Raw genomic sequence first — 23,745 nt, 5'->3', positions numbered from 1 at the left:
AGAGAATTGAACATTCCCTTTGAAGATCCTATTTTTATTTTTATTATTATTATTTTTTTTCCAAATGTCACAAGTAATCACAAATATAATTAAACTCCAAATCAACCTCTTAGAAATACGGAACCACAACCCCAAGTTAAGCCATGCCCCTAAAGATCTCTCTTACTTTACCCGGAATACAATAATGCACTCCAAACAACGACGAAAAATGACCCCAAACCCCTTTTGCTACTACACAATGCAATAACAAACGATTAGACAATTCATCATCATATAAGCATAAGATACAAGCATTTGGAACACAAAAGCTCATTTTCTTTCTCAATTAATCCGTGGTTTTGACCGGTCCCTTAATCGTTGTTCATAAAAATGCCATTTGGGCGGCACTCTTGCAATCAATACCATAACATGAGGGAAACATGGATCATCATTCCTATTTAGATCATTATAAAACTCTCTATAGCCAATAACAAACTATTGCTATCAGGATCCTATACTCTCAAATCTTCTCTGGTTAATCCTCTCGTCCCAACTCCCAATATGAAGTAGCTCTATCATCTCCATAATCTTTGGCATTTCCCAATCATTCAATGATCTTCCGAACCCCAAGTCCCAACTACAACCTCCTTGACCCAACACCCAAAACACTAGCTACGGGATGATTCCTCTTTTTTGAGATTTCGAATAAATGAGGGAATCTATCATTCAAATGGCCAACTTTGCACTATGTATCCTCCAAAAACCTAATTTTCTCCCCCCTCCCCATATCAAAGATAACCCTTTTTTAAAAATTGGAGTAGAATCCTTGGATTTCTTTCCAAGCTCCACACCCATAGTGGTTTTTTGCTTGTCACTCTCCCATCCAAAAGGGTCCTCACCAAATTTCGTCGCAATCATCTTATACCACGAGCATTCACGATCCACACCAAACTTCCAAAGTCACTTTCCTAACAGAGCACCATTCAAAGACCCCCAAATTCACGAAACCAATATAGTCCAAGCTCTTCATTGTGCACATATACCTCGATCAACGGGACACGTGACTCGATTAACAGTACCTCCTTATTGATCAGTACTATCAACCTCCACAAACCACATTAACACCTCCTTTAAAATCAGTCTCGTTGTAGACTAGTAAAAATGACATGGATAGCCTCATCTTCAACCCATAGCCAAAACCCTTCACTCTACTTGGGTTTTTTTTTTTCTGTTAAACCAATTGTCTTCACCCATTAAAACTCAAGGCAATCGAGGATACTTGGGAATCAATATGTTTGCAAGGTTGAAAACACATGGATTCAACTTTGAAGATGGGGTTGAACATATTAAAATAAAATTATTAATGACGTTAAAGGGAAAAAAAAATAATCATATATATATATATATATGGGAAATGTTCAGCAACAAACATTTTGGCAAAACATTTTTCAAAACATGGGTTAGAGGTTTTGGAATTGGCTGATTTTTGGTGAGGATGATCTCTACGGTGAGGAGTTCATCATCGCCAAAAATCAGCTCATTCCAAAACTTCTAACCCCATCAAAAATGGTTTACAAAAAATGGACGGTCCATGATTTTTCAACTGGTAAATTGGGATTAGAAGTTTTGGAATGGACTGATTTTGGGTGAGGATGATCTCCCCACCGTAGAGATCATCCTCACAAAAAATCAACCCATTCCAAAACATCTAACTCATGTTTTGAAAAATGTTTTGCCAAAATGTTTGTCAAAATGTTTGTTGCTGAACGGGACCCTATATATATATAACTCAGGGTATTTAGACCATTTAACATTAGTTAGAACCTCAGGTACCTAATTAGTTAACGAGATGCCGAACCTCGAACCAAATCAATTCATAGTACAGTTCACTTGGGTTCATCAAGTGCAACCAACCATACTGTATGCACTATTTTACTTCAATTGTTTTGCACCCCTCCACAACTTGATAAAATTGAGATATTCTTATAAATATCAAAATTGATGGTAAGCCCCATTGACATTGATCTTTTTGAATAAATCAATGAAAAATGACCAAACACTCTCATCTGAAACCTGTAAATGTAAAAATCTTTGTTTTTTCTCCTCAGAATTTTCCATTCCAACTCTTTTTTACCCTACAAATTGAGTTGATTCTCGGGTGGTGAACTGTGAATCCAAATTTGAACTGAGCGAACCCATGAATTGGGTAACACAAGTTTGAATGAGGCTAAGGGGTATGACATCCTTAGTGACCCAATCATTTTGTTAGGAGTGTCACTTATGCTCTAAAACCTCACTCTTTGGAGTGAATCCATCTCTAATTTATGCTCTCAAAACATGAGAACCTGTTCTTAAAACATTGAAATCTGCTCATATAAAGAATCTCATTTCATTTATCGTATTAAGTATTTTGTTTATTTTTTAAAGGACCATTAGTCATATATATCCTAAAAAATAAATACCATAAAGAATTATTATTGAGCATTACAATTAGAAATAACAATATTGTAATTACTACAAAATTAAAATATTATTGTAATTATAGAATTAGTTTGAATCCTCTAAAACAGAAGGAGCTTCAAGTATTAAAACATATATTGGTTATTTCACTGATAATAATTATATTGATATATTTTTTTGTCATAACTAATTGGTGGTGGTGAGAAGTATAGTAACAACGGTAATATGATCAAACTATATAAATAATACAAAAATAAAATAAAATACAAACAAGCAACGAATGCTGGATGAGTGAAAATATAACCAATATTGATCATGGTGGAGTCATGTAAAGAATCTATTAGAAAATTTTGTTTATTTTATTATAAAAGACGTGTATTTTATAAGAGAAAATATGTAGTGATGGATTACTTAAAGAAAATAAAGTTTACAATAATAAAATTGATACTTGAATATATTATATATAATTCAATACATAACATTTTGGAGGTGCTCATCATAAGATATTTTCAACTAGGCAATTTGAAGTTCCTCATCTCGCAACTCACCAAGATGACATCACTATTCATGATTTATGTCAAAATTACTCAAATAACTAATCCGAGTTTATAAAAAGAGTCATGCTGGGGTGACACAAAGGGAGACACACGAGTGACAAAATGTCTGTGGTGGCGAATACATAACCATAGATGCTTTTTCGCAAGATATGAGTAAAAAGTATCTATAATTATGTGCGCGCCACCACATCATTTTTTTTCACCTTTGCGTCTTCGTTTGGGTCATTCTAACATTTTCCTTATAAAAAATTGGACGACTCGATACGCTCTTTAGGACGACTAAAATGAGAGGGACGATTCACATTGGAAAACTCGTTCGTGAACTTCAAACACATACCGAGTCATCAGAGTCGACTCGGACTTCTTCAAAACCTTGATTCGGAACTTAGGGATGCTTCAGTATTTCGACTAAACGCGATTGCAATGGTTTCTCTGTCGACGTGGGTTCGATACATAGGACACAAGCTTGAGTACTCTGTCACTCTCAGCTGGAAGGTCAGTCCTTTAAACCCTTTTTTCAAAATTTATTGTATATATATGTATGTATGTATATATTTTGACAGCACAGTTGATTTTAGCATATGGGTTTTGTTGATTTATGTCTATCTTGACGAGTTAAATTTTTTTCGTTGTTGTTGTTGTTGTTTTCCCTATCTGGGTTTGTTAATTCACGTCTATTTTGTTGATTTTAAACGGGTTTCCGTTGATTTCTGTGATGGATGCTTGTTCCCCCCCCCCCCCCCCCCCCCTAACTGTGGATAGTTTGAAGGACTTGTACATTTCTTCAATGTATGTGTGTATTGTTGTTGGTTCTAGTCATCTTTGGTGATTTATAAATTGGGTCTGCATTGGTTTTCCAATAGCAAGTTTAGGAAAGATAAATTAGAATGGAACGAATTGGGGAAAATGTAGTATTAGTTCCAATAGGAGATAGACTAAGAGAAAGTTAGCTGAGATGTTTTGTACAATTGGTCATGTTCAACAAACACCGATTAGATCCAAAGTGAGGATATATGTTCAAGTGAATTCTAAAAGTGCGAGAAGAGGACCCAAAAGAATGGGACGGAGATGGTGAAAGCAGATATAAACTCATTCTCAATAATAGAAAACTTGACTCTGGACAAAGTGCAGTGGAGGAACATGATTTGTTTTGCCAACTCAAACTATTTGGAATAAGTCTGTTGTATTAGTTTTACACGAGCAACTTTTACTTATTTCCATTCTTTTTAAGAAAGATATTTAATATATATTTTTTTATTTTTTATTCATCATTCGGAGTATCGAACTGAAGCAAATTCCTGTGAGTCAAGCAAAAACAGCTTATAAATTGCGAGTTAAAAGATTAGGTCAAATTCCATATTTACAAGAGTTAAGCGGAAGTACACATAAGTAATAGAAACCGTTAACGACAAGATTTGTTGAGTAATCATCATAGTTTGAAACCGGTACAAATGATCAACTATATGGCATTTTATCTAAAAAGTAAAGCAAATTTCTCTTTCATTTTGTTTTTTTGATTGACTGAATTATTGAGATATAATGAAATGAGACGGTAGACTAGGATGATTGAATCTTCTTGCCAAAGTGTGACTGTCTAATCTTCTTGGTTGTTTCTAGTCATACTTAGTACGATTTTCTCTCTATATATTCAAAATAAAAGATTTGGTAGTATTAGAGAGTAATGTGCTCTATTTCTTTTTGATGTTACCGTAGTTTTGCCTTGTAAGTAGGCCTTTAGGGAGAGAGAACATGTGTGCATGCATTATACACGGACTTTTCTATATCTTTGTAGGGTCCTGAATTGTATATTTTCTCAACAATTTGTAACATTTGCATTAGTAGCTGAACTTATCGACAAGGACTGCCTTATGATACCTAGGCATTAAGGGTTACTTCAGAGTAGTGCCAGCCAGGGGGACCACCATCCAAAATACTTCTATAAATTTATATAAAACCGTCAAGTAAATTTTGGCCTTAAAAGGGTGAGAGGAAGGCTGAAAATGACTTGCATGGATGTAATAAGAAAAGATAGGAAGACTCATGTGTTAGTTGAGCATATGGCTCAAGATATAGTTGAATGGTAAAGCCATATTCATGTTGCGGACTCCAATATTTGGTATGGGCATCGATGAAGATAGAAGAGACTTCTGTCCGCTGTTTGTATGATCGATGTTGTCCTTGTAAATGAATTCTTTTACTACAAATGTTGGTCACTAAATTATGTTGGGAATTTTTTATTATGAATAAAAAACTTAATGGAGTATTTTGATTTTTAAATATCAAATCACATAAAGTATCATGAGAATGCAGATATCTTGTACCCTTAAATTATTGTTATCTGTTGTAACTTGTAGATTGAACTCGTATTACTAATTTGCTTAAATAAGGCTTATTCCACGAAATGATATTCTAACGAAATAAGAATCCTTTACAACATAAGCACTAGGGAACCCTTTATTTGTAGAGCGAGTCCTTCACAAAATGGCTTATTTGAAGGGTTATCATTGTCTCTTTTCATGTATCTAATTATTTGTTTTTGAATTCTTCCTTATTATAGTTAAGAGTGGAGTGCGTATAATTATTCCTTTAAGAGAGTGTCCTGAGTAACTGTAATTTTTTTTTTTTTTGTGATGCAGAACTATTCAATAGGTAAAATCTCTAAAAGAGAATTCGATGACACCGTTTGGAAAAATGTATTTCAGGGAAAGTTGACATACTTGCATTGGAACAAAGGAGAAGAGATGGCCCCTACAATAGCAGGACAGGGTGGAACTCTTCTGGTTCGGAAACTACCGGTTGTGGATCCAACGTAATTTCAGTTGCCGGGCTTGATGATTTTGGTTTACTCATTTTAAACAGTTCATCCATCTCTTCTTGTTTGGATACATTCTTAATTTATGGCTGCTGATTAGATAAAAGACAACGTGGTTGCTTAATTAATGGTTTATTTCACAACAATGAGTCTCGAGGAAATTGTTCTTTTTGTTTGGTGCTTAATTTGGTGCTCAACAATAATTCTTGAGGAAATTTGTTATTTTTCCAATTTTTATTTGTTTGGTTTGTGCTCCTTCTTTAGGGTTATATTCTATTTGTCATGTTATACATTTATGAATCACAAGTTACTATGTAACTAGAACACACCACCTTAAGGATTTTTGCCATATCAGACACGTCAACACACAAGTACACCCCAACACACATCTAACACATAAGTTATTTCTTAAGTAGTTAAAAGGATTCAGTTAATATATTAATAAGCAAAGATTACAACGACACTAACTCCTTAGTGGTCGAGGGGACCAAACCAAGGAAGAGATATCGAGAGTAGGCAACAAAAATGACATTAGCTTACATTTACAACCCATCCCCTAGAACTTAGGACTTGAAACACATGTTACATCTCCTGAATGTTAGATATTTCCACTTAAAAGAACTCCTTGAAAAGACTCATTTAAATTCGTTGTGCAACTTGCTCTAATGAAGAGGTTTGCTTTCACCGCCCATATATAAATTATTAAAGGCTCCCTGAGAACCCTCAAAAGCTATTATGTTTCTGTTCCGTCCAAATACTCCAACATTTGCAAAAGGAAGCTTGCTTCAAATGATCCATCTAGCATTGAATGCACGACACTCCCACTTGGAGAAAAGCTAGCCACATTTGAAGGAAGTGTCTAACAAGACCTTTTCACATAGAGATATAGTTTGTGGGCTCAAACACCTTTTGCTGTATCAGTCTGCTGTGGCATTTGGAAGGAGATGAATAGAAGAATCTATCTCTTCAAGAAGTAACTATTAGTTTATTAGGCCTTTTATTTTATTGGTGTAAGCTTTTGGAGGAGTTCAAAGGGGTGTTCTTTGAGGATTTATATTCAAATGGGACCTCATTTGTTTGGTTTTAGGTTAGTTTGCAGTATTCTCTTAAGTACTTCGTATTTTCCTTGTCCTTCTTTCTTTCTTAATAATATCATATGCCAAAAATAATTATTAGATAGGGTAAAAATGGGTCTACATCGAACAAGTGAGATGATAATGAATAAGAAGATGATCCATTTATTCTCAACTTGCTTTGTAGATATAGAGGATGATATTTCTATGAGCAGGGAAATTATTAATTGTTAAGATTCTATTGATTTTCAATAAAAAAACAACTTTTTTGTGAAATCCGTCCTTCATACACTAATTTATTAAGTTGTTGACCACAAACATGGTTTGATATGAAAATATACTTTTTTTTTTGTTTGCTTTTTTATAGATTTTTCTTGTTATCTTTATTTTTAACAAATCTCCAAGATTAGTATCCTTGAATATTATTTTTTATTAGACTCCGCACGTATCAACATTTAGGGCTTCTCAAAGGTGTTGTTATGTCAACACCTTGTCACAGACATGTTGTTGTAGTTATGGTTTTGACTCGATGCAAAATTATTTGGTTTTGACTTTTAACGTGGTACACAAAGTGATATCCATGCTTCTTCCATTGTACTAGTACATTATGTTGGAACCCAAATTCAGATGCTTTATAAATTGTCATCAAGCAAAATATCCTGTTTCAATGACATTTTTCTTACATTTTCCATCATAAAATTGTTTCCCGAATCTTTAGCTTCTAGTAAGAGCTGTCGTGACTTATATTAGATTAAAGCATCTGTGAGGCGAACAAAAAATGGCAGTATGTCCGTATGTGTCATTGTGTATGTGTTGCGTTGGTGTGTTTTTGTTTATTTGTATATACAAATAAGACTACAGGATCTCTAGGTTTAAGTGATTGAATTTCATTATCTTGTTCATGTACAATCTGTTAGAGTATTAGTTTATGATCGTATTAAGGTGTATTATGATGCACATAATCATATTTTATATGAAGTAGAATTAGAATATGTAGATAGAGTAGTTGTGTGCGGTTATGTAACTATTGCGTTGCCTTTCTCTATTTAATAGAATCTCATCGATGATCAAAATCATCCGGGTTAGTCACTTCATTTTAAACTCTATAAAGGTAGTGCTGTAGCAAGTCAGTCTTATGATGTGATCATAAGCTTTCTCACTATCGATCTTACAAGACCTCCTTCATGACCTCAACCCTACCAAAAACTTCTGTATTCCAAACCTTAAGCTTTTCTTTTATGGCTTTGAGCTTGCACCTTAAGACTACACAAAGTCCACCACTAAATGAAAGGCCATTCCGCCACTCCTGAATCATCTCATTTAATTTTTTGGCGGAAGTCACATGTTCTCAAAGCAAAACAGGATCGACCTACTCACCATTCAAAGTTCCAGCGAAATGGATGATGATCATTACTCGGATTAGGAACTTGCTGTTGAGGAATTGAGCTTAAATGGTCTTCCCACCCGTAGGATACAAAGAATCTAAGTCTGTTAAGAACATGATGCTCTTGATTACTTGACCAACTGAAATTTTACCACAGAGAGGATTATTCACCAAACAATTCTGATCCACAAACTCCCCAAACTTACACTTGTTCAACTGAAACAACCCTTTCTCTCAAAAGAGAACCACACGACATTGAATTCCCCTCATAAACACCTAGGGCAACCCAATACACATTATCAGCTCCACCCAAAAACTGATCCTGCTCACAATCCATAGATAGGCCATAGTCTTCCTTCCCCTACACATCTGCACAAAATAGACTCTGAAAATGCCCCAACAAGTTCATTTTCCACAAAGATCTTGTCCCACATGAAAATGATCCCCCCTGCAATACCATTGTAGGCAGGGTTCAGCTTGAATTTATTTTGATGAGTTTGTTATTTGGATGTTAAACTTTGGAATGTGAGATTGAGATTTCTTATGAATTTATTTTTGATATTTTCACTAGATTTATCTTTGATTGGATTTTTTTTTTACCATATATAGTCTAGAGTAGGCACATGCATCTTCCTTGGGGTTGGGGTTGGGGTTTTGGGGGGGGCTGCAAAAGAGGAAAGACAATAAATTTGGAGGGGTATTATTATTGGAAAAGGGAAGAAGAGGAAAAGTCATAAAATTGGGGTATTCTTGGAAAAGGGAAGAAAAGAAAAGGCAATAAAGTTGTCCTCAAGGTACATTCTTTATAGGGGTATAAAGATTGAGACAAAGACATGTATATATTTATTTAAAAAACCCTTTCTCACGAAAGATTTGGCTTGTGAAATGACTAGCCTCACTCAGCATTTAAAAGCATTGCCTTTTTTTTTTAAATGCATTTCTTCTGATAATTAATGTTTTTTTTTAAATGATTTTTTTAAATACGTTTTCGTTAAACAAATACATCACTTGACTAAAAGACATGTATGGCTTATTTTTCCTTCTTTTTAGTTCTAAGTTCTTGGGTTAAGCCTGAGGAGCTTTGATTCAAGGAGAAATTTTTAACTGATAAAAAATGAAGAACTAGGTTTTTGGCTCAAATTTTCTCCCATTGCTTGCATTAGAATATCTCACATAACTTCCTAGATTTTTTTATATTGCTTTAAAATGTGAATTACTTCAATTAGTGATATTTTTTGGGTAGAAATTGATCCATACACACCTCTAATGTAGCAAAATCCTCAGTGGAATCTTCAAGTGACCTCGTAATTGAGCTTTACATTATGGAAAACTATTCTAGCAGGCAAAGTACTACTGCTTTACTAAATTATTAATCTCTAGTGGCAAGTCTATTTAGAGTGTTTGGTTTATATAATCAAAACAAAAGACATGTTTGTGGAACCTTGTTTACGAATTTCCATGTTTTTTTAAAATCTCAGCATCCATTTTCTTCAAATCTTATGTAATTTTCTGAGTTGTATATGTTGTCTTTTCACTAATTTAGGACTGTTACATATCATATATCTTTAGTTTGAATTCTTCATCAATCTTTCGGAACTCTTCAATTCTCTTTTATGTTTGTCTCTTCTGCTTGTCAAACAGTTTTGGATGTTTTCTTACTGGACATTTGTTTATATTACAGGCGTGTTTTTATTGGAGATGTGGTGGTCGTGAAGGACCCAGAGAACCAAGATAACTATTTGGTTAGAAGATTGGCTGCCATTGAAGGGTATGAAATGGTGTCTACTGATGAGAAAGACGAGCCTTTCGTTCTTGAGAAGGATCAGTGCTGGGTGCTATCTGACAATGAATCTTTGAAGCCAAAGGTATATTTCATTTTCATATTATAATTTTGTTTTTAAAAGATCGATTTCAAGGGTTGGTTGAGCATATAATGAGCCTTTAATTTTACAATGAAGTATTAAACACAGAAAACAGTGGAAGGGCTGCTTGTGATTTTCAGTTGCTGGCCTATTATTTTATTAATAAAAATCAGTTTTTTAATCTTTCAAGGAATTTTATTTTTGGAGCAACTCGTCTGAAATTTATGAGATGCCATCTCTCTTATATGATCATTGGTGACTTCAATCGTTATTGACAGAGTTGTGTGAGTTATGGTTTAACTCACACTGTTAATTGTGGATGGGGTAGTTTAGATATACCCCTGTGCTTTGGTAAATATTTGAGATTCCCCCCAGCATTTTCAAAATGATTACATACCAACAAAAATGGCCGAAATGCCCTCCTCTTGAACCCCTTGTAAAAAATCCTTGTTTCTTCCTCAAGACCTGTTGTCTGAAACCTCTAGGATGATTTTTCATTTCAAAACATATTCAACCTTTTGTCCAAAACTTTTGATTTTTCTTCCCAAAGACCCATCATCTTCAACCTCCTCAGAAACCCTATCATATTCTTGAGGTTTTAAGGTTGACGGATATAAAATCTTGAGGTTGAAGATGAGGGACACGATTTTTACCCTAGATGTTGAAGGTGATGGTTGGTTTTTGGGGAAATATCCAGGGTTTTTGGCATGAGGTTGAGACAAGGGCTTTTTTGGTAATCTTTTGTTACTCTCACAGAAGACCGTGGTTAAGGGGGTGTTATTATGCCATCAGTTTGAAAATGCAGGGGGCACGTAAATATTCAGAACCGATTCATTTTCAGCTTGAACCCTGTACGGATAAAAAGAAAAGGTAAACTTATTATTGATGCCATCTCGGCATCCTTAGGTTCCTTACTAAACTATACAGACCAGACCAAACGCTCGGGATCTGTTGTAGTTTTTTGAATATGGGAAAGTTTCTGATTGATTTTTCAACTGAACTTTTTTATTTATGGCAGGAAGCCAAGGACAGTCGGATGTTTGGCCCTGTTCCCATGACAGACATTGTTGGTAGAGTCATATATTGCTTGCGAACAGCCGTGGACCATGGTCCCGTGCAGAACAGGTGAGCTACACAAATTTAATAAAAAACTCGATCCAATTCAATCCCTTTTTAATATTTATTTCAAAATAAATCTCTTGATGTTAAAACTACATTTGCTCCCATTCCTTGGCATGTGCCAGTCATTTCAGTATGCGAAAGGATTCTCCAGTTATTGCAGTTGAATTGGATGTTGATGAGATGGCAAAGAATCACAAAGCATAGGCTTTGCGCAAATTGGAAGAAAAAAAAAACCACCTCCCAAAACCCCGTAAAATGGAGCTCTGTGTCTTGGTCTTTATTTATCTCTAGCTGATTTCGTTATCAAAGACCCGTTTCTTGTTTCGGCATCCTGTGAAGAATAAAAGAGATGGAGTACATTTCTTCGAGGGAGGATCAAGTATTTGTCATTTTCATTGACCGGATATGAGGATTGGGGAATTGGGTTTCTCCTTCTCTCTTTGCTTTTTTGTAACTGATGAAAGAATGCGAGTTGCCCTTATCTTGGATTTCAGGTTTCAACTTTTTTAATTAGAGAGAAATTCTGTAGTTAGGATGAACAAGCAAAGAAGCTTAGCTTAGTTCTGTCTTTCTTCTTTTGTTTGTTTTTGTGTGTTTGGGGGCATTGGCTCTGGGTCTGATCCAAAAGAAGACCTGATAAATAAGCGTAATTAAATAGCTTTAATGAGAGTAATGTAAACTCTACCATCTTTTTTCTCAGTGTTTTTGAGTTCCAATCCGCTAAGAATCTTCTTAACCTCGTATGTTGAAACACTTGAGTGAAAAATGCTATATTTGGTATAGAACATTCTAAAGCTTTGTCTAAAAAAAAATGCCATTATCGGTGAGCTCGCCACTTATTTAATTATTTATTATTTATTTATTTTGAGTTCAACATATGTATTGTCGAACTTTCCACTTTTTATTTATTATTGAGCTCTCCAGTTTTATTTATTGTCAAGTTCACCACTTTTTATTATTGAATTTTACAAATTTAAAAAAATGTTTTAACTCAACAATAAAAAAGTAGTGAACTGGTAAAACCGACTCATCTTCGTTTTCTGAGTTTTTTCAATTAAAATACATGGAAAATCTACCGAGAGCTTGAGATAATGGCTTATTTAGATGATTTCAAACTTATAGAACCATCCTAGATTGATTTTCATCCAAAAATGAATAATTTTTTTTTTGAAAAAATCCTTAAAAATAACTTATTCTTCCTTCTTAAATCTTTTCCAATGGAAAGGAGTCCTTAAAACATGATTGAGATGTTGAAAATTTAATTTTTTTTTGTACTAAAACGATGAGATCGAATGGTAAGAGCACTCAATTGTGAGAAATTTGGTGAATGTGTTCAGGCACTGATCAGAAAAGAAAGTTTTACTAAATGGATTATAAAGAGAAGTCCTAAAGCTTAGCGATTAATTAGAACGAAATCCCTCCGTTTGGGTCTTTTAAGTAATTTCCTTTTTATTTTTACTGAAATTTTGCCATTGCCTTTAGTCAATTTTGATGTCTTAAGATTTTAAATGTTTGTGTTTAATATAAATTGAAACTTTTAGATTAGCATCTCTTATTTCGTATTATGAAAATAATGATTTATGTTTTATATTCATACTAACTTTTTTAGTTGATATTCAGGTAGGATTAGATCATTTAAATCAAATTGGTCTTCTATGTGAATAAATGAATCCTAAAAGCTGTTTTTAGAACCATATTTGGCCCCAAACTTCCAAGAGGAAGGGAAAATTACTTAATAGAGGGATTTGTTTCTAAAATACCCCTAATTTTTCAACTCTAATTCGATAGTCCATAAAGTAAACTTTTTTTCTTTCTTAATCTACCCTCACCCCTTTTCAATAGATGAGATTCTCGTTAGTAATCTCCCGTTTAATTTTTGAAAAATTCATGAATTTTTCTTTTTTTCAATTAAAGTATTGTTCTCTGAATTATTGAACTATTTTGAATAATTCACGTATTTTAAATTTGACAAGAATAAGACATGATTTTTACGATTTTTATACCTTTTACGAATTTTTATGAATCTCAGTGAATTTTTTTTTTTTAAATGCAACTATAACTTGTTGTATGTTGCGAAGTATAAACTTGTAAGTTATGACATGTAAAATAAGTCGACATTAAAGCGGCCTACTTCAAATTTAGAAGGAATCCGCATTTACATTACAAATGTCCCTTTTATCTGAAAAAAATAATGACTTGACCCTCTATATTTATTTGAGATTATACCTCAATATTCCAAATTGATGATTTGCCCCTTGACTTTTGTATTCTTTTAAAAATCAATAGAGCAATAACCTCAATGTCCTCATTATCACACCATCATTATTACCAATCACCTTCACCATCACTATTAATATCACTATCATATGACTGGATTTTTTATTTTCGAAATTTTGAAATGAAATGGATAATACATGTATGAAGCATATGTTGCATATTTTCCATTTATTGAATTTTTGGCCAAAGTTTAGACTGGATTTTTGCAATCTAAAATCAAATAGAACTTGAATTTTGCATGAATCGAATTTTTACCGTACTTCGCATTGCTAACAAGGGATGAGATCAATGATTTAAATTGTCTAGATCGACACTTCTAATCATTAAGATATACCTCTCATCCAATTGTTGAGATCGATTGTTCACAACTGTTGTGATCAACGAATGTAACTTTTCGATCTCAATATTTGACGAGTCATTGATATCAACGATTCAAATTGTTGAGATTGATCTTTTATGATCGTCAATCTTGACATTTGAACATGAATCTCAAGATTAATCATTCAAATCATCAATCTTGACAATTTGAGTTCATCGTTATTGTTAAGGTATTGTCAAAAACTTAGGGGTAAATTTAGATTGACTTCTTTATCTTAGATTTTATTAAGGAAATATAGTTCTTGTTAAAATATAATTTTTATTTATCTTTTTTTCTAAATAAGTTCTTAATATAGTTTTGAAAGACGTATATTATGAAAGAGAAATTTCATTAGCGCTTTAGTTTTACTTATTACACTCTGAAAGCGCCCTCGATTCGCGGGGTGCGTGGATCCGCTTTTGACTCTTGAGGTTTGGGAGTCGCCACCTAGTTGTTAAGGTCTAGGAACCAAACTGACTCTTAAAAAAAAAAAAAACAAACTAATCTACGAAAGAGAAAAAGAGTCCGGGGATCATGTTATGGGATTGGAAGGTGTTAGGCACCAACCCCTTCCGGCCAAAGCCGGTTTTTACTAACTTCCCAAATAAATCACATTGCTAAAAACCTATATAAAAATAAAAATAAATTTTTTTTTATACCTTTCATATAGCAAGCTTTATTCCCTCAGATCTGACAAAAATAACTCCTTGTACCGTACTCCCTTGTTTCGTTCTGTCTCCGGATTTGATTTTGGATCTCCGAGATCAAGGTATCTATTTGTTTTTGGATCTAAACTCTTCAAATTTGTTGCGGATTTGAAGGTGTTTTTGGAGGGCTTTTAGGTGTTTTCTAGGCTAAAATTGAAGGAGGGATGTTAGGTAAGGAGTTGGAGCTCCAAAACTAGGGTTTATGGGAGGCTATGGGGGCTTCTAGACCTATTTCTCTTAGGATTTATGATTTGATACGAAAATAGGGTGTGAGCACCTCTATTTATAGAATTTTTTAAGGGTTAATTTGGATAGAGTTAGTATTTAATTAGAGTTCTTTTAATTAGAGTTATGTTTTAGTTAAAATTGTTTTAATTAGAATTGTGTTTTAATTATAATTGTTTTAGGTAGAATTGTGTTTTAATTATAATTGTTTTAGGTAGAGTTGTTTTTTAGTTAGAACTCTATTAGATAGAGTTATTATTTAATTAGAATTCTATTATGACTTTTGGTCTTATTTGATTGACTTTTAATGTTTTGACTTTAGTCTTAATTGATTGACTTTTAGTATCTTGACTTTAGTCTTGCTTAATTGACTTTAATTTTGACTTCAGTCTTACTTGATTGACTTTAATTTTTGGAGAACCCCCCTCTAAAATATCTTTAATTCATTGGACCCCCAAATGGAGGGTCTTTAAAGAAATATGTCACGAACCCTCAATAATTTTTCATGAGATCCCGATTGATCGATTTTTTTAATTCAAATTTTTTAAATTAATTTCATTAATATTTTATTTTAATTATTTAATGTTTTATTTATTAATTTCGAAATTTTTAATTATGAAAATTGTGAAATTACCGATTTGCCCCCTGAGAGGACTTTTCACGTTTTAAGTCGATTTTTTATGTTCCAGGATGTTTTAGAATCGATTTTTCGTAAGGAATTCAATGGAAATATTGATTTTGTGTCATTTATGAAATTTTTTATGTGAAATGGTCATGAACTTTATGAGGGGTATTTTCGTAATTTTGTCGAATTCTGTTAAAATTTGTGAAATGATTTATTTGGTTTCGATTTGTTGTTTTATGTGTTTGAGAGAGTTTTCCTAAGCGTAACGTAGGCTCTAGGGTTGTTTTGATGTTAGGGGTATTTTGATAATTTTGTCATTTTTAGTGATTTTTATCGTGAAACTTCTTTTTGGTCTACAAGATGATGATTTATATGTTTCTGGAGTCGTATTTTCCTAGCGTAGCGTGGTTTCGAAGGTTTTGTCAGTTCGAGATACCTCATCCGGATTTCTGAAACACATCTGGTAACAAAATAAAGCAATAGAATACACATCTATCATTGAGAATCATTACGATTGGGTTGACGAGTTGATTAATCAGGCGGATGCAAAAATGAGGTGTCTACACACTCCAATTACTTAAATTATTTATCACTTTCCAACTAAAAATCCACACAAAACTTTTAAAATAGGATTTAACATTTTCAATTCCATACCAAAACTCTTTTCATAATGTTTACATAAGAAGAAAAAAGCCACTAATTGTCACAATCGACAATAACCCATAAAAAAGAACAAGTTGACATCAAGGAGGATCATGAGCTCGGACTTCTTGATGTTGATCTTGTGCTTTTCTTTCTATCCAATAGAAGAAAAATATCGATACAGTCAATTATTATTAATTGTTTATTTTTAAATTTAATTGGGGTGCCAATAGAAGTTCTCTAAATAAATGAAGTAACACTCTTACAGTCTTACTCTTACTTGAACAGCACGTGCATCGGGCGTGCACTCCCTTAGCAAAAATATCAAAACATGGAGATCCGCCATTACAACTCACTTCGCTGTTTCAAGAGATGTCTCAAGGAATCCATCTCATTTCTAATAGCATCCCTGGTATGGGTTCTTATTGTTCTTTCTATCCAAATCTTAGTTGGGTTTATTTTGTGGGTTCTAATGTAGATAACTGAATGCTCTGAATTTGCAAAATTGCGTTTTTTTTTCTTCTATTACCTGGAATGGGTACTGAAAAGTTTTGATTTTTTTTTTCATGGATATTTATTAAATTTCTTGCATTTTATAGAATATAGGGATATTGTGAAATTTATTAACTTTCTATTGGTTTTCTGTTGTGAAATTTCAAATGAGTCATGAAGATTTTGATTGGTTTTTCATTGAGAGAAGATTGTTGTATGTGTTTGTGAATTTCAGAAGATTTCCTGGGGATTTTGACTTGATGATTGTTTTTCATAACATTTTCTACATTTAATGGAAGATGTTTGTACGGGTTTGTGAAGTTTATTGGGTTTCTTTGGTTTTATGTTGTGAGATTTCAAATGATTCATGAAGATTTTTTCATTGTGGGAAGGTTGGTGTATGGGCTTTTCTGCATGATAGAAGGGTACTCAAAGGGTTCAACATAATTTGGAGTCTTTAAGGGGCAGGTGTAGAAGAGGCGAGTCTTGGAGATGGAGGACAACGCCACCCCTTAGGAAATCTAGAAGGGTAAGAGGTTTGTCAGCCCGTAAGCTTACGTGGGAGGTTAAGGGTCAAGTTAGAAAGTTACACTTTGGGGAGCATCTAGTGCATTTAAGCGGAAACAATGGAGGAATTAAATGATAGTGAAGATATATTTTTGGAACGTATGGGGCTTTGGTAATAGATATAGGGGGGTTATGAAAGAGCTAGATAAAAGGGTGGGGTGCTTCCATTGTTATTTTTGAAGAAATGAACCTAGAAAATATGGACATTTCTATTGTGGTGGCAATTTGGAGTAGTAATAGAGATATAGGTTGGTGTGGTTTGTGTTCATTGGACATCGCAGGAGTTGTGGTCCTCTGGGACAGTTATTGAGGTGAAGGGGGGAGCTTTTGGCGTGTTCTAGGTTTCCATGTATAATTTTGTAAGTTGTGACATCCTGACAGGCATCGGTTGTCACTTCTGTTTATGGCCTATTAATAGTGGGCATTGCCTTCAAATTTGGAAGGAATTAATGATGTTTCTGGCCTTCTCCTTGGTGGGTTAGTGTTCCGCTTGAAGCTTTTAATTCTCAAGGAGAATATTAAGGCCTGTAATTAGGAGGTGGACTTAAAGCTTAATACAATTTTGGAGGATATAAGTCTAATTGGTAGGAAGGTGGATAAGAGTGGAGTGGGTTATTCTTTGGAAGAGAGAAGTTAAGGAAGAGATTGTAGGAGTATTTGAAGCTAACAAATTTGGAAGAAATTATTCGAAATAGAAGTCAGGAGTGAGATGGTCGAAGGAGGGGCACAACAACACAATATTTTTATCAGATGACTACTAATGTTATAAGTACATGTAAGAGGATTTCTATATTGAGAATAAGAGTTATTTATTGGAAAATGCGATTGAAATTAGTGAGGCAGTGGTGAACTTTTATGAGAATCTATACAATGAACCTTTTAATTATAGGCCATATTAGATGGGCTTCATGAATATCTTGGTACGGAGTCTTTGTGATTGGTTGGATCATTGTCTTTAAAGACATGTGAGGCATACCCTCAAGGTGTGCCTTAGGGCAAAGCTCACTAAATGTGCATCGAGGCACAAGGAGGAAACTTGAAAATAGCTTAGAAGTACTCAGTGTTAGGCATGATTGAGGCGTACTCCTATTAACCAAGGCGCATGCTTCAAACAGTATTTAAAAAAAAAAAAAACTATATTAATTGCATTTTCTTCTTATCATCATCATCTCTCTGTCTATCTCTTTCTATCTATTTTTTTTTGTTGGTATGCAACATAATTGGAACATTTAGGAACAAACTTGAAGATAAAACGGTCATGTATGCAAAAGTTGTTGATTTGGAGTATCTAGCATTATGTAGAGAAAGTTATTGAGAAATGGTATTTAGTTAATTTTTGCAATAAATATCAAATCATTCTGCAAAGCAGTTACTTATTCAAATATAAATCGTTTCTTTCTTGTTGGAATATAAAATAGTAATATTTTATATTATTATTTGGTTAAGGATTCTAACTTGGAATTTGATTATGTGGATTTGAAACTTGAGATTTGGAAATATGTGATGGTTACTCTTATAACTCTTAATAATTATCTACATATGTTAAAATTATTTATTTTAAAAATTCATGCGTGTGAGGCTTACGTCTCAAGGAGCTGGTCAGCTAAGTGCCTTACTTCATGCCTCGACATCTGAAAACATTGGATTGGAAAAAAAAAAACCTAAGATGGGAACTAATTCCCCTGTTTAGAGCTTCTAGATCATTTATCCCCGCAAAACTCTTAGGAAAACCCTTTTGTCCTATTTCTTGTTTATCTTGCCTCAATCTTTCCATTTGTTCTTCCTTTAGGTGAATTGTATCACTTCCCATTGAGGGATGAGCTTCAATGTGTTTCAATACCTTTTTGTAGAAATAGACATAACTAATATTTCTGTCTAATTGATTAAGGTGACAACTGTATTATTGCATTCCTGCCCCCCACCTGTAGAGTTGGTTATGTTTGCTTGCAATTTCACGTTTCTCACAAGACATGAAGTCATGGATCTGACATACTGAAGAAAATTCATTTCAGTTTATTTGCTAACTATAATCAAGGGAAAACACTAACAAAAAAACCTCTAATTTAATGAAATTTCAGGAAAAGGAATTAGGCGATAGGTTTTTGGTGTATTTCGCATTTTTGTTTTTTTTGTGGTTTATAAATACTTGGAAAATGCTTCTCTTCTTCCAAAATTATTTTTCAAGTTACAAGATGATTTAGGAAAACCACAATAATTAAATTTACAAAATACTTCCTCTCTACCTTCCCTTTTTTGTCTCTGCCCACCTTGTCCACCTCATGAGCGATTGTTAAGGTGTCTCACTAGGTGTACTAACTCCATACGACACATGACACACATACAAGGTTTGGGATGCTGCCTAAGAGATCTTCATGCCAAAGTCTACTAAATAGCCTAAGCACCTATATGTAGGCCTTCTATTAAATTGTTCCTCGTATAGAATTCTCTGTGTCCGATGGAGTGGGTTGATCCCACCTTGATTGCATCAATAGGTTGATTATACATATGGTATAACAGTGGTGATATAGGTATTCCTTTTCGAAAAGTAGCGTAAAAAAGCGGGAGAAATGTGGAAGTGAACCCAAGGAAGGAAAATGACATCAAAATATTAACGATGCTGTTACGACCTCAGGGTTGTTGAATATTCAATAACCCATGTCCAAAATTTTTACATTGGCACGTCTCTTGAGCCAACTGACTAGGGCTATCTATGGATTGAGTTCGGATCGGACTCTTATCAGATCGGGTTCAAATCCAATCCAATAACAATTGGATCGGGTCAAATCCGATTTGATATACAAAATCTATATAAACTTGATATATTTAAACAAAACATAGAATGTAATTTAGATACTTATCACATTTTATCAGATCGGGCCATGGTTGATCCAAAACCAATCCAATAAGATATCGGATCAGAACCTTGCGGATCGGATCCATATCGGAATCCAAATCCTCGATCCAGACCCGAAATCTGATCCAATCCATTGACAGCCATACCATTGACTTCATGAACTTTTAGAGCACCCAAACTTACACACCAAAATCAGCCTAGTTTATGGCTTCTAATAGTTTGACGATTCTCTTGACCAAAACTTTTCTACCTTCATTCCTTTTAGGCATTATTACTAAATTTTGAACGATTAATAATGGATGTTGTACAGCATGGAAAATATCTGTAATAAGTTAGTTGTGACAAAAGCTCCATGTAGAAGCTGGAAAGTTTCATTTTGATTTTTGGGCAAGCTACTACTTGCTTCCAAGGGTCGCAATGAGATATTTGACCATGCATCATGAATGTTGGATTTCATGTAGGTTATAGTCCATCCAAGGGGAGATGTTTCCTCTGCTTGGGGATTTCAGGAGGATCAGCTCCTGTATCATCCTACACGTGTCATGGTGAGTTCAAACCCTCTCCACAAGTCAAGATCACATTGATGAAAAGCCTAGTTTTTGCCTCAAAGAAGACATCTATCGTTTGTTTGGCGAGCTCCGGCGGTCATAGAAGAAACCCAGACTTTTCCAGGCAAAACAAACAAAACCACGGGTTCTCCAGAAGTAAGAAGAGACAAAACTTGGAGAATGACAACCATGAAGAATCTGAGTTGTTATCCTCTAAAAATGGACCATTACTATCTCTTCCGTCTAGCCCAAGGTTTCAAACCACCTCAACACCTGGACTAAGAGAAAAAGAGATTGTCGAACTATTCAGAAAAGTCCAAGCCCAGCTTCGTGAACGAGCAGCAGTAAAGGAAGAAAAGAAAACAGAAGTCTCACAAGGACACGGCAGGGAAAGCGAAACAGTTGATTCCCTTCTTAAACTGTTACGAAAACACTCGGTTGATCAAGGGAAGAGAAGAAATAATGCTGGTGGAGACTTTGTTTTGGAGCAGTCGGAACAAAACAGCCCTTTCAACGAAGAACAAAACACAAGTTTCTTTGGTTCGAATACTATTGTTAAGGAAGAACACCAAGAACCCAATACCAATCCTTTTAGGAGACCAGTATCGAACTTTCGGCGTAAGTCTCCAGTTCCAAGGGTGAAGTATCAGCCTGTCTATTGTACTGAAGATAGTATCAGCTCAGCGTCACCTTTGACGTGGAGGGGTAGAAAAAAGAAGATTGTGGCTGAGCTCAAGACTGAATCTGAACCTGAACTTGAGCCTGAGCCTGAGCCCGAACCCGAGGCTGTGGCCGAGCTTGCATTGTCAGATGTGCATGACGAAGTTTTTGATGAGATACTGGAGTTGGAGTCCTCTGATACGGAGGAAGATTATAATGATGAGGTTGTGGAAACACCGTCGTCAAGCAAATCCATTGACTTAAGTTCTCTAAAGCTATTGGAATTGAGGGTACTTGCAAAGTCTCGAGGCATGAAAGGGTACTCGAAGCTGAAGAAAGGCGAGCTTGTTGAACTACTAAGTGAATAGGCTACTTTACATGCTGGTGTGTTATGTGTCTCTATTCATTTTTTGGTCTCTTCTCACTTTTCTTATTCCCCCCTCTTATAACTTTTGTTTGTAACTTCTTGATTTTGAAGAACTGAAGAATGAATTAAGCTAATCTTGTAGTTTTGGGAATTTTTGGAAATTGTTAGCGAGTTCTTGATTGAGTGATGATTTATGGTTGGGCCTTACATTACTCACTGTTTGATTGCTTGATTGGTGATATATTGAATGGCTAATGATGCAATATTCTTGGTCATGTCTTAAGGGCAATATCATGGGTGGTGGAAATGTTTACGTTGAAACTGATTTGAACAACTAACAGTTTGAAATCAAAGATGTGTTGAACCGGATTCAATAGGATCCACTATTGATCCAATAAGAAATCAGATTGGATCCCAAATTCTTGATCGAGATCCGAAGTTATCCGACTGGATCTGACTTTGGGTCATATCAACCCATTGGTTGCCCTAGACTTGGAGGATACTTCACGTAGACCATGTTTAATTTGGCAACTACGCACATGTGGACCATCGAGAAGGTCCCCATTGACTGCTGCATGTGGTGTGTGGTTCAGTCCATGCGGCCATAGATTTGGTCCTGTCGGGTATGACTGAGGAAAACTGGGTCAGGCCTGTCCTACAGGCTGTATGATGAACTGGGGCCCCGCCCGCTACCAAAGGGGATACCATGTTAAAAAAAAAGAAAAAAAAATCGAGAACATGTAAAAGGTCACTGCTTTCTAAAGCTTGGGAAATATCACGAGACAAATCAAGAAAGAAGGATATGAATCTTCATCAAAATACAAAAATAATTAATCACATAGTACAGGAAATCTTGGAGAAATATCAAGGAAAATGGGGCTGAAATACTTCTAAATCCTAGGGATTCCCTAAAGAACCACTTGAAAGTTCATTTTATACAGTAGGTTAATGTTGGCTTATGATTTAAATAAATAAATTAACAGATTTTTTTTTTTTTTTTGAAGTTTTAAATGAATTTTTAAAGGGGATGTATGGTTTGAGACAATTAACCAAAGATGTTTATTGTTCTTGACTGAATTTAGAGTACACATAAGTGCAGTTTAAGATTTATACATGGAGTGATGTTCATGCATAAATTCTAGATAAATGAATTTGGTTAGATGAGATGAATTTTAGGTTGAAAGATATTTTAGAACATATATTTAACAAATATATGTACAATACACTTAAATTGGAAGAATTTGTGGGAGATGTATTAATAAATGATGATTTATTGTCCCAAATATATCTCCTAATCCCTATGATTTTGACATCTCACACATTTCTCAATTTTCTCTTTACTGTTGTGTTCTCTTTTACAAAGTGGTAGGTTCTGACTTTCTTTAAGAAGTGTTTACGAGCCTCTTTGTCAAGTTGATTTAATCAGGGATTATTATTATTATTATTATCATTTTTGCCTTAAAATCGAAATCAAAATTTGAGACCGATTTCTTATATTTAATTTAAATAATTTCAAAATTTTATTATTATTTATTTATAAAAATTCAATATCTTTTTGGGAAGTGCTGATTTTAGATTTCTTCCTAAAAATCATCAATTTCGATCTCCCAAAAAATCCTATCATGTTCTTAGATTTTAAGGTAGAAGATATATATATTTTGAGTTTGAAGGGTTTTGCTCCATTAGATGATTAATAGATAAATTGACGATTAATTTGTCAATACACCAATTTAATCAGTTGAACCTTATTGTGTGAATTATATAATTATTTTTTGTAAAGGAGAATTTCTTGTAATCTCCTCTGAGATTATGGTATTTGATTTTTTTAGTAGTTGAACTTATTTAAAGTGATGATCAATATTAAAAAGTTGTTGAAATAAAAGACATGCATTAGCAATCTAGCATCTAATTTGTGACATTCATGTTCTTGAATAACCAATGAACTTTTTGTAATTGTGAATATTGCATCTTTAAGTGCTCGCACATGTTGCCTACAGAGGAGCCATGGTGGTGCATTCTGATTGGATCTCATTTAGGGATAGATATAAAATGAGGGCATTTTACCCACTATATAAAGATTTATTATATGCCATTGCGACGTAACCGTGGTTGAAAATAACATCCATTGTTATTGTTCCCCACAATTTTTTTTAAAGATCTTATTTGCACATTTA

At 34.2% G+C, this 23,745-nt stretch overlaps 2 protein-coding genes across 4 annotated transcripts; both read left to right on the top strand.

Moving 5' to 3' along the window:
- Positions 1-3,270: 3,270 nt before the first annotated feature.
- Positions 3,271-11,948, top strand: LOC147403393 (mitochondrial ATP-independent inner membrane protease subunit 2-like). Of its 2 annotated transcripts, none has more exons than XM_086438974.1 (5): positions 3,271-3,491; positions 5,699-5,805; positions 9,947-10,130; positions 11,146-11,252; positions 11,372-11,948. In XM_086438974.1, the coding sequence occupies exons 1-5, from the start codon at positions 3,420-3,422 to the stop codon at positions 11,451-11,453; spliced, it is 552 nt and encodes a 183-aa protein (XP_086295100.1). In that variant the 5' UTR covers positions 3,271-3,419; the 3' UTR covers positions 11,454-11,948. The 2 variants fall into 2 exon arrangements, with proteins under 2 accessions (XP_086295100.1, XP_086295099.1); XM_086438973.1 differs by having other exon boundaries at positions 3,274-3,491; positions 5,633-5,805.
- Positions 11,949-16,373: 4,425 nt separating this feature from the next.
- Positions 16,374-21,765, top strand: RHON1 (Rho termination factor). 2 transcript variants are annotated; one of them, XM_086438970.1, is made up of 2 exons: positions 16,374-16,495; positions 20,458-21,765. In XM_086438970.1, exons 1-2 carry the CDS (start codon positions 16,456-16,458, stop codon positions 21,570-21,572), a joined length of 1,155 nt encoding a protein of 384 aa, XP_086295096.1. In that variant the 5' UTR covers positions 16,374-16,455; the 3' UTR covers positions 21,573-21,765. The 2 variants fall into 2 exon arrangements, with proteins under 2 accessions (XP_086295096.1, XP_086295097.1); XM_086438971.1 differs by lacking the exon at positions 16,374-16,495 and adding an exon at positions 16,518-16,621.
- Positions 21,766-23,745: the final 1,980 nt, after the last annotated feature.

The sequence above is a fragment of the Akebia trifoliata genome, chromosome 4 (assembly GCF_017979445.1).
Source record: "Akebia trifoliata isolate Shusen 1 chromosome 4, ASM1797944v1, whole genome shotgun sequence".
Classification (NCBI taxonomy): Eukaryota; Viridiplantae; Streptophyta; class Magnoliopsida; order Ranunculales; family Lardizabalaceae; genus Akebia; species Akebia trifoliata.
Note: the sequence above shows the minus strand (reverse complement) of the source record. Positions and strands in the feature narration are given on the sequence as shown.

Coding starts and splice junctions, on each gene's coding strand:
- LOC147403393 (XM_086438973.1), top strand. CDS start 3,420: ATGGTTTCTCTGTCGACGTGGGTTCGATACATAGGACACAAGCTTGAG. Junction 5,806..9,946: donor CTACCGGTTGTGGATCCAAC/GTAATTTCAGTT, acceptor TTTATATTACAG/GCGTGTTTTTATTGGAGATG. Junction 10,131..11,145: donor ATGAATCTTTGAAGCCAAAG/GTATATTTCATT, acceptor TATTTATGGCAG/GAAGCCAAGGACAGTCGGAT.
- RHON1 (XM_086438970.1), top strand. CDS start 16,456: ATGTCTCAAGGAATCCATCTCATTTCTAATAGCATCCCTG. Junction 16,496..20,457: donor CATTTCTAATAGCATCCCTG/GTATGGGTTCTT, acceptor GATTTCATGTAG/GTTATAGTCCATCCAAGGGG.